At 35.5% G+C, this 12,093-nt stretch overlaps 1 protein-coding gene across 1 annotated transcript; it reads left to right on the plus strand.

Moving 5' to 3' along the window:
- Window positions 1–784: 784 nt before the first annotated feature.
- LOC113195106 (olfactory receptor 5B3-like) lies at window positions 785–1,729 on the plus strand. Its single transcript, XM_026406522.2, has one exon. The coding sequence runs from the start codon at window positions 785–787 to the stop codon at window positions 1,727–1,729; it is 945 nt and encodes a 314-aa protein (XP_026262307.2).
- The last annotated feature ends 10,364 nt before the right edge of the window (window positions 1,730–12,093 follow it).

Below are 12,093 nucleotides of genomic sequence, written 5' to 3' on the forward strand. Positions count from 1 at the left end.
GGATAATATACAATACAGAGCTTATCAATTAATTTTGGGTCCTTCTATGGTTGAAACAAGGACTATTTCACTGTTATAGATTTGCTTATTTGTTCTATAATGAAAAGCAAGCATTGTTGTAAATAGGATGAAGTTGCATCTTATCAATGACTCCCATATATGTGAAAACTAGCATATTTCATAGTTTCATATCACTATGAAACCCCAATTGCTGCTTGTAATTCACTTTAGCTTCTTAGACTTAGAAACCATTCAACATGGGTTAAGGATGGGTCCAGAGATTGACAATTAGATTTTGCCAATATGAATGAGTTATTCTGCCTGTTATGCATCAATTTTTACATGCATAATACAATGAAACAAATTCAAAATATTATGGTGAGGAGACACAGAATGCACATTTAATGTACCTCCAGCAATTATCAGCAGGTGAGCAATGTGAAAGTATCATTTTCTTTTGTAGGATACCTGAAAGAACTGAATGATTTTAACATAGAAGTAATTTAGATTAAGCTGTTAAACTGCATTAACACTGTAAAAAAAATTTAAATTGTGTACATGATCCCTTAAGATTCCTGAATTTCACAGCATGCAACATTGTGGAAGTGATGCAATCAATTTGATACAGAAAGTCATGCTTTTACTAGAGAATCTCAGATTACAACTTATTGCTACAATGAAAGAATACATCTTGTATATATACTCTGAATTTTCAAATCATTAATTTATCATTCTGTTCTTTCTTCTCATAGCTATAGAACACCTAATGCTTTTTAGGAAACTGATGGAGAATAGGACAGAAGTGACACAGTTCATCCTGCTGGGACTGACCAACAACCCAAGTCTGCAACTTCCCCTCTTTGTGACATTCCTGATCATCTACATCATCAATCTGATTGGGAACATGGGGATCATCCTGCTGATCCTCTTGGACTCCCGTCTCCACACTCCCATGTACTTTTTCCTGGGCAACCTGTCTCTGGTGGACTTGTGCTACTCTTCAGCTGTCAGTTCCACTGTCATGGCTGGGCTCCTTCTTGGATACAAGGTCATCTCCTACAATGCTTGTGTCACCCAAATGTTCTTTTTTGGAGCCTTTGCCACTGTGGAAAACTACCTCCTCGCCTCGATGGCCTATGACCGCTATGCAGCAGTGTGCAAGCCCCTGCACTACACCACCACCATGACAACAAGTGTGTGTTCATACCTGATCATAGGCTGCTATGTCTGTGGATTCCTGAGTGCCTGCATCCTCACTGGGAACACATTCAGTGTCACCTACTCTAAGTCCAACGTGGTCCATCATTTTTTCTGTGATGTTCTAGCAGTGATGGTTCTCTCTCACTCTGATAGACATGTGAATGAACTGGTTCTTATTTATGTAGCCAGCTTCGATATCTTAATTGCTCTCCTCATAATATTAATATCCTACATATTTATTTTTATCACAATCCTAAAGATGCGCTCAGCTGCAGGACATAGGAAGGCTATATCCACCTGTGCCTCCCACTTTACTGCAGTCTCTATATTTTATGGGACTCTAATCTTCGTGTACTTACAGCCCAGCTCCAGTCACTCCATGGACACATTCAAAATCGCATCTGTGTTCTACACCATGGTCATCCCCATGCTGAACCCTGTGGTCTACAGCCTCAGGAACAAGGAGGTCAAGAGTGCATTCTTAAAAGTCAAGAGTGTGTTCATTTGTTGTGAGAAGAATAATCTTTAGGATTTTGATTTTAGCTTTGTGGTTTGGGGTAAGTTTCCTTGATTCATTCCTCTTAGGTCTTCTCTAAGTATTGGGTACATCTGAGGCCACATGGAAGTTAAGTTCTTGATGTTATGTTCTTACCATTGCAAAGTGTTTTATGGGAAGAGTAAACATCAAGTCCAGAAATTAATACCCGAATTAGAGTGGCTAAAATATCTTGATGTCTACTTTTCAAAACTCCCACTTAGGACATTGATGTAGTTACTCATTTCATGTGTTCTTTTCCTACCACCTGTGGTTGCAAATTTATTTAAAACAACGGGACTAGGATGGAACAGAAGTAATACACACTGATGTCACTTAGTGTCACATACACGTTGATGTGGCAAATGCCAGATTTAAATGTAGTGGGGGCTACTGTGTTGGTTAATTTATGCGTTAATGTGAATAGATTAAGTGATACCCAGATACACAGTAATACATTTTGCCACATGTGTCTGTAAGGGTTTTCCTGAGAATCTAGTATTTGAAGCAGTAGACCTGGTGATCAATGTGAGGGGCCATCTGCCAATCCACTGACAACTTGCCTATAGATCAAAAAGCAGAGAAGGGGAAAATTCTCTGTCTCTGTCTCTCACTCTTTACTTTAATTGTGACATCCATTTCTCCCATTCTGGACACAAGAGCTACTGATCTGACCATGGGTTTTGTCACTGTGGTCTTCAAGACTTGCCCAAGTCGTAGCTCACCTTCCAGGCTTAGACCTTTAAACTCAGAATCATACCACCTCCTTTCCTCATTCTCTGCCTTGCAGACAGAACATCAAGGACTTCTGACCTCTGTATCTCCTGAGCCTGAAAGAAGATAGTTCAGGAAAAATAAGACATTTTAATACACTCATACAATGCTGCAAAGTTTCAGACCATTGACATATTAAATAGAGAAAGAAATAATATTGCACACTTTTATTGCTGCAAATGCTTTAAAATTGTTAATTCTGACAACTCATTTTTACTTTAGTTGAGTCACATTCTCTTTTGCCATTCCGCAGTTCTTTATACCTCTTCTTTCTCACTAATTTCCTTGCTCTTTCTTCAAAATGAGACCCATGGTGGTCTCTACCCCATGGGAATGCCCTCACTCTATCCAGGTCTTGCTTCAATGCCACCCTGTCAGTGAGTCCTTTCATGACCACCTGCATGAAATAGTCACTGTTGATTCACCACATTAAATGACCCCTCCTCCTATGTCATTCTTCATAGTTCTTATCAACCCTCATCAACTGTACCTTTGCTTACTTGTTTCTTTTTTAACTCCTCCATCTATAAACTCTCCATGAGAACATGGACTTTATCAGGTTTGTCTCAACATGATTATTGATACATTAATAGGTGACTATTTCATCATTAAAGCAAATAAACATTTATGAAAGGAATGAATAATTTAGATTTCTATTTAATTGTATCAACATTTTGAACCTTTTTAGCATTGTTTATTAAGTGAATTTTGCATAATAATAATCTTATAGATCAAAATTCAGTGCACCTCAAGACAGTGCTGGTTTTCTGCTTTGATGAAACTTTTTTTTTTCCACATTGTCACTCAGTCTTCATACTCTTCACTTTGACTCAAACGGTTTTCATTTTTTATATACTTTTAAAATTTTAATGTAATTTCATTATAATATTTTTTCTTAGTTCTTTTTAGACATACATGACAGTAGAGTGTATCTTAAGATATACTATTTAATAATCCATAAAGACACACTGAGAATAAAATTATTTAAAAGATGCATGTCTGCTTATATTTGAGTGAAAATATGCAAAATATGCAATTAACTGAAATGATCCTAACATTCTAGGTAGATTATACATGACTGTGTATATTAGTAGAAAACATAGGTACATTCTGCGCACTACTATAGATCTGGACCTTCATGTTTTTAAATTAGATCTTCGGGGAGCTCAGTATTAGTGTCTTTTGTTCTTGGGTGGTAGCATTTACTCTGCAATGGTGGGACCCAATTAATCCGATGGCTTCAGTTTTAAAGGTTTGCTTCTTACTATTCCACAGTGGGTAGCAGATTTAAAATAACACATCCCCTCTACCACTCCACTTGTCCTCATATTTGAGTCTCTTCATGAAGCCATAGCGTGTCAGGTTTTCTAATTCTCATGTGATTGCCACCTTTGATTCTCCCTTTAAGCCAACTAAACAAACAACCCATTGAACCCTTACTAACTCCCTGAAATAAACATTTAATGCAGGATCTCTGATAGAGGGTCTTCATCTTATTATTTTGTCCTGATTCAGCTTTTGCTTCCTTCCACAAGAACTAAAACCTTACTATTTTTTCCTATATATGTGCCCAAGTTTTCATTCCACATATTTATAAAACATAAGCAGTTCATATGGAGATTAGCCCATTTCCTCATATGTCACATACTGCTTAGGGGGCATCTGAGACTTGAGTCTAGTAGAGATCAAGAAGCAAAGAGCCATGGTGGTAGGTCTTGCAACCCATCCATTTATCTTGGGAGCAACAGCCTTAATGTGATACAACAGATTTTGCCTGTGAAATGTAAGGTCAAAGGAAACTTTCCTTAGGCAAATCAGGATTAATTCCCTGAGATACAATGTAGAGGTTTATTTTGCTGGAGGTAAAAAGGCTAATTCTACTGACAAATAAGACTCATCAGAATATAGGACCTGGATGCCTTGAGTTTCTATAGGGTTTTCCTACATATCTCTATTCCAGGCACCACCATTCAATACCTTCACAGTCAGTGCCTTCAGTCTTAAAGTAGGCACACTGTTAGGTTAGGAATCCAATTTGCATTTTAAGTTAAGTGCCCCTAGAATTGATTTCATCTCAGCAGTTTTAGCACTAAATCTACAGGAGATAACCATCACTTCCAGAACTAGGGGACATCTACAGAACACTTCATCCAAGAACTGCACTCAACAAAGGCAGAATTAGCATTTTTCTCTTCAGCACATACAATGTTCTTGAGGCTAGATAATCAGGCCATAAAATGTCTCAACAAATCTTTAAATATTGAAATCTCATCAAATGCCTTTTCTGGCCACAATACATGAAAGTCAAAATCAATAACGAGAAAAATCTTTGAGAAGAAATATATGAAAATTAAACAATCTATTTTTGAACAAGCAGATGGTCAAGAAAGGAATCAAGAAGGACATTTAAAAATTTATTGAAACTAATGAAAATGGAAACATTCTAAAGCCAATAAATACATCAAAAGCAGTGTTTAGGGAAGTTCACAGTGTTTAATGTCTAAAAGAAAGAAACAAAATGACCGCAAATAAACAATTTATCACTGTAACTCAAGGAACTAAATAAAAGAAGAAGAATCTAAATGAAAAAGTAATATGAAGTTCAAAATAATATAGGACAGAGGAAAAATGCATGAAATAAAAACAAACAAAACTTACAAAAGATCAAGAAAATGAAGAGCTGGTTCTTTGAAAATATGAACAAAATAGAAAATCATTAGAGTAATGAGAGGGAAGATTCAATTAAATAAAATGAGAGATTAAAGGAAAGATAATGGATGCTTCAGAAATATTGAAGCTCATTAGAGATTATTATGAACAATGCTTCACAAATGAATTTTATGACCTAGAAAAAATGGAGACAATTCTAGACACATATAACAACCAAGATGGAATTAAGAAGAAACAGAAAAGCTTGAATACAGCAATAACAAGTTAAGATGTTGAATAATAAAAAGCCTACTATCAAAACCCAAAATCGCTGAGTTCTAGGAAACATTTAAAGAAGAAATTATACAAATTCCCTTAAGTTGTTCCAAAGAGAAGGAGGAGGAGGAGGAGGAGGAGGAGGAGGAGGAGGAGGAGGAAGAGGAGGGTGAGAGAGAGGGGGAGGAGTAGGAGGAAGAATCCTCCCAAATACACTTTATGAGGTCAGTATTACCATCATATCAAAACCCATAAAGGGCACAAGAACAACAAAAACAAAACTTGAAGGTGAGTATCAATGAACATATATGCATAATTCCCCAACAGAATACTCATGAAGAGAATTCAATAGCCTGTTGGAAATATTATTCACCATGGTCAAGTGGAGTGTATCTCAGATGTAAGGATGTTCAAGATATGGAAATGAGTAAACAAGATACACTACATCCACAGAACTAGGAACAAAAATTGCATCATCTTAATACATGCAAAAAAGTTATTCTATATCTTTTTGTGATTAAAAGTATACATAACAAACTAGGTACAGAAAGAAAATAGCTCAGCAGAATAAAAGTCATACTATGTAGCCAACTAACATTATGATGAATGGGAAAATGTGGGAATCTGTTTAAGATCTGGAACAAGGCAAGGATGCTCACTTTCATCACTTCTATTCAACTTAGTGCTAGAAGTCTCAGCCAGAGCAATCAGGCAAGGGAGAGAATTAAGGGACATCTGTATTGCAAACAACAAAGTCAAATTGTTACTGTTTGAAGAACACTTGCTATTGCATTTAGAAAACTCCCAAATCTCCACCGTCATATGAGTGCCAGAAACTGTTACAGGATTATTGACTGTGGAATATATTGATTAGTGTGTGTTAGATAACATCCTTAAGCACTATGTACATGATATAATGTAAACTGCAAAACTTAGATAGTGATATAAGAGTCTATGCCTGGGCATAGACCCCAGTTATCATCTGCAAGCACAACCAAACTAAGACTTAAAAACCCAGTCTTTGGGGATCCAGCAGGACTAACAGGACCTGGACAGAAAGACCAAGACCTCCATCGCTGTTGTCCCCCTGCACCAGACTCCTCTGGCCCAGATCTAGTTCTAGCGACATGGACTTAAGGCACGTCACAGGTGAGTGACTGGGACCGTTGGGTATAGACTCAGTTACAACTAGACTTAGGATGTGTGTCTGAAGTGTGAGCATTAATAAAATAGAATTGGTAGAATCTAACTGTGTCTCAGTCTGAGTCTGTAGAAACCATTCGTGACACACTGAAAAGCTTTTTTTTTTTTTTTTTTTAATTCCTATTTCTTCTGTATTCCACAGTTCTACTGAAACCAGTCTTAAAAACCAAGATCAGGTCCCATGTCCCCAGTGTGGAAGATAGAACACTGAGAAACGCTGAGCAAGAGCAAAAAGTTTTGTTTAAAGAATAGGAGAGAGAGAGAGAGAGAGAGAGAGAGAGACTTCTAAAGGGGGGTGGGTGTCCAGAGCTCTTGTGCAGGGGAGTAGAGGTGTCTTGCCACTTTTATAGATTTTAGGTTTTCTTTTTTTTCTTCTCATGTTCCCTCCTCCCACTTTGCCTATGTGGTGACCAAAAGGTGGAGTGACCAAGGATGGAGGAGGACACCAGTGGGTACTCTCTAACAACTCCTTGCCAGGAAGAACAATTCCCTGGAGTCAGGTGGTCTTGGCAACAGGTTGGAGGAGGGGGAAGTGCTCTGGGGATATTAGGATTTTATTTCCTTTTGAATCACCCCCACCTTCCTGACCCAGTCATTCATTTTCCGCACTGTCTGTCTTTTTGCCCCATCTCAATCTGTCCTCTGATTAAGGGAAGCCTTACTGTTGAAGGGGACAATGGATGATGACTGTTCTGGCTAGCTTGTGCTGAGAGTGGGTGGTGATGTGGAACAACCAGTTTGAGTTTCCCATTTCAGGAATGTTTTGGGTCATTCGAAGGGTCTGTGGTAAAAATCTGGCACAGAAAGAACAGGTTCTGAAAAACTTTTGGAACTGATAAGTTCAGCAAAAATTGCAGGTTGCAAAATGAAAATTCAATAATAAGCAACATTGCTATATCACCATAGCAAATTATCTTAAATACAAATAAAGAAAACAATCCATTTACAAGAGCAATAGTATACCTGGATATAAGTTTCACTAAAGAAGTAAAAATTTCCTATAATAAAAATTATAATATATTGATGGAAAAAAATTAGTGGTCACAAAGAAATGGAATGACATCTCATGTTCCTGGATTGAAAAAAAAAAAGCAACATTGTTAAAGTATTAAAATGCCTGTATTGCCCAAAACAACCTACATATTCAATGTCATCCCTAAAAAAATGCCAAAATCATATTATTCAAAAATCAAAATAGTGATATAAATACAGATGCATATACCAGGGGAACAAAATAGACCAGAAGGAAACCCACACACCTACAGTCAACTGACTTGTGACAGGGGTGCTAAGACACACATTGGAGAAAAGAATTCCTTTTAAATAAATGGTGTTTGGAAAACTGAACATTCAAATGTAAAAAATGAGGTAAGTAGAAAATGATCTCTCACTAGTTTCACAAATAAATTCAAAATGAATTAAAAATGTAAGTGTATGTACAGAAACTATGAAGCCCATAAAAAGAAACATAGGAGAAATATTTTAACATAAGTCTGGCCAAAGAATTTTGCAGAAAACTCTTTCTCTCAAAGCACAGAAAAAAACCCAAAAATAGACAAATGGAATTACATCAAACTAAGAAGCTTCTATACAGCAAAGGAAACAAGGGATTAGCAAGAAAACCTACACAATGGTAGAAAATACTTGAAACATGTATATCTGAAAAGGAATTGATATAAGGACACAGAAGAAACTTCAAACTCAACAGAAAAAGAAAAATTTAAAGAAATGGCAAAAGGTATTTAAAAATCCAAGACACACAAATGGCCAGCAGGTATAGTCAAAATGCTCAACTTCACTAATCATCAGGGGAAGGCAAATCAAACCAAAATGAGATACCATCTCGCCGCAGTAAAAATATCCTTAACAGAAATAACTATCTCTGAAAAGGATGTGGAGGGAAGGGACCTGCACACTACTGGCAGGAAAGTAAATTAGCACAGCCATTATGCAAAATTATGGAGATTACCAAAAAAAATCAAAATGGAACTACAACGTGATCCAGCCATCCCAATACTGAGTATCAATTCAAAGTAAATGAAGTCAGTTTATCAGAGAGATCTCTGCACATGTTCATTGCAGCACTATTTACAATAAAAATAGAAAAAAAACTTGCAAAATAGGGTGACTGTAGATAACAATAATGTACTCTACATTTCAGAAAGGTAGACAAAGGAATTTTAAAAAAGTGTTTTTTTGTATTAAAAAATGAGTTTTGAATAGTCATGTTTATTCTGAAATAAACATTAAACAATATATAAATATATACATATACACATCTCAAGGTACTCATAAATATGTGCATTTTTTCATTTATCAATTAAAAAGTAAATTTTATTTTAAAAATGTAATAACCAGCATGATCCCTACAGACAGGTTAATTGCTACTTTCTTAGGAAAACTCAATGTGAATGTTCAGATATTCTCAAAGGGTGAAATCTCCAGAGATCTCTTGAGTTTCTGTAATTTTCTCTAGGTCTCCATGCATTAGCCTCTGAAATATCAATATGACTAAATATTACAAGAATTTAGATGGAAACTTGCATGCCATGCCCCACTGGATGTCATTCATTCATCTGAATGACAATTGTTTTTAGTGTAAACAGACCTTCTTCTGACTTAAGGGTTTGTCATGAGCCTTCAATCAGGGTCAGGGAAATAGTTAAAAGATAAAAATCACATTGATTGATTTGTAAATGATAACACCTTCAACATGTCTTATGAAACTATCTTGTTTGTCTAATATAAGATAATTGTAGTTTTGTGGGTTAGTCTCTGTGTCCTCTATTCTGTACCATTGGTCTATCAGTCTGTTTTGGTGCCAATACCATGTTGTTTTTGTTACTATTGCTCTGTAGTATAGTTTAAGGTATGGTATAGCAATGCCACTTGCTTCACTCTTTCTGCTTTAGCTATTCTGGGTTTCTTATTTTTCCAGATGAATTTCATGATTGCTTTTTCTATTTCTATGAGGAATGTCATTGAAATTTTGATTGGAATTTCATTGAATCCATATAGTACTTTTGGTAGTATGGTCATTTTGATAATATTAATTCTGCCTATCCAAGAGCAAGGTAGATCTTTCCATCTTCTAAGGTCTCATTTGATATCCTTTTTTTGGGTTCTGTAATTTTCATTATATAAATCTTTTACCTCTTTCATTAAGTTGATTCCCAAGTATTTTATTTTTTTTCTGAGGCTATTGAGAATGGGGTAGTTTTCCTCATTTCCCTTTCTGAGGATTTGTCGCTGATATACGAAACCACACACTAACAAGACTTAACAATTATAAATATATATGCTTCAAATAATGGAGTAGCTATGTTCATTAAACAAACTCTTTTCAAGTTCAAGAGTCAAATAGACCACAAAACAATAATTTTGGGTCTCTTTAACACACCTCTTTCATCACTAGATAGATCTTCTAAATAAAAGCTGAACAAAGAAACTATAGAACTTAATAATACAATCAATAACTTAGACTTAACTGACATATATAGAATATTCCAACCTTCAATGAGATAATATACTTTTTTTCTCAGCAGCACATGGATCCTTCTCTAAAATAAACCATATACTAGGCCACAATGCAACTCTTAGCAAATATAAAAAAGTAGATACACTACCCTGCATTCTATCAGATCATAATGGAATGAAATTAGAAATCAATGATAACATAAGAAATAAAATACACTCCAACACCTGGAGATTAAATAATATGCTATTGAATGAACAATGGTTTACAGTAGACATCAAGGAGGAGATTTAAAAGTTTTTAGAGGTGAATGAGAACACAGATACAACATATCAAAGTCTCTGGGACACTATGAAAGCAGTTCTAAGGGGACTGTTCATTGTATGGAGTTCATTCATTAAAAGAAGAAAAAGTCAACAAATAAATAACTTAAAACTACATCTCAAAGCCTTAGAAAAGAAGAACAAATCAACACCAAAAGCAGCAAAAGACAGGAAATAATTAAAATAAGAGCTGAAATCAATGAAATTGAAACAATTGAAAAAATTGACAGAACAAAAAGTTGGTTGTTTGAAAAAATAAATTAAATTGACAGACATTAGCCATGATAACAAAGAGAAGGAGAGAGAAAACTCAAATCACTAACATACATGTTGAAAAAGGAAATATCACAACAACACTACAGAAATACAGAGGATAATTAGAAATTATTTTGAAAACTTGTACTCCAGAAAATAGAAAATATCGAAGGCATCAACAAATTTCTAGAGTCATATAGTTTGCCCAAATTAAATCATGATGATATACACAGTTTAAACAGATCAATTTCAAGTGACAAAATAGCCATCAAAAATCTACCAGCTAAGAAAAGCCCAGGACTGGATGAATACACAGCCAAGTTCTAAAAGACCTTTAAAGAGAAACTAATACCAATACTCTCCAATTTATTTCAGGAAACAGAAATAAGAAGCAGCACTTCCAAATTATTCTATGATGCCAATATCACTCTGATTCCAAAACCAGGCAAAGACACACACACACACACACACACACACACACACACACCAAAAAACAAAACAACAACAAAAAAACTTCAGACTAATATCTCTAATGAACATAGGTGCAAAAATCCTCAATAAAATTCTGGCAAATTGAATACAAAAACATATCAAAAAGATTGTGCGCCATGATCAAGTGGGATTTATTCCAGAAATGCAAGGTTGGGTCAATATACCAAAATCAATAAATGTAATTCATCACATCAATAAACTTAAAGATAATAATAAAATGATCATCTGAATAGATGCAGAAAAAGCATTTGACAAAATACAGCACCTCTCCATGTTCAAAACACTAGAAAAACTAGGGATAACAGTAACATATCTCAACATCATTAAGGCTATCTATACTAAGCCCCAGGCCAACATCATTCTAAATGGAGAAAAATTGAAGGCATTCCCTCCAAAAACTGGAATAAAACAGGGATGCCATCTCTCACCACTTCTATTCAACATAGTTCTTGAAACACTGGCCAGAGCAGTTAGATGAAAGAAATTATAGGTTTACACATAAGAAAAGAAGAACTCAAATTGGCACTATTTGCTGATGATATGATTCTATACCTGGAAGACCCTAAAAGTTCCACCAGAAAACTCCTAGAACTAGTAAATGAATTCATCAAAGTAGCAGGATATAAAATCAACACCCATAAATCAAAGGTATATCTGTATATTAGTGACAAATCCGCAGAAAGGGAAATGAGGAAAACTACCCCATTCTCTATAGTTTCTTTATTCAACTTTTGTTTGGAAGATCTATCCAGTGATGAGAAAGGTGTGTTAAAGTCCCCCACGATTATTGTGTTGTGGTCAACTTGACTCTTGAACTTGAGAAGAATTTGTTTGATGAACATAGCTGCACCATTGTTTGGGGCATGTATATTTATGATTGTATGTCTTGTTGGTATATGGTTCCCTTGTGT

Source organism: Urocitellus parryii, chromosome 4, assembly GCF_045843805.1.
Source record: "Urocitellus parryii isolate mUroPar1 chromosome 4, mUroPar1.hap1, whole genome shotgun sequence".
In the NCBI taxonomy this organism is placed as follows: domain Eukaryota; kingdom Metazoa; phylum Chordata; class Mammalia; order Rodentia; family Sciuridae; genus Urocitellus; species Urocitellus parryii.

What these genes read in the sequence shown, in the direction of transcription:
- LOC113195106 (XM_026406522.2), top strand. Translation starts at nt 785, where the DNA reads ATGGAGAATAGGACAGAAGTGACACAGTTCATCCTGCTGGGACTGACC.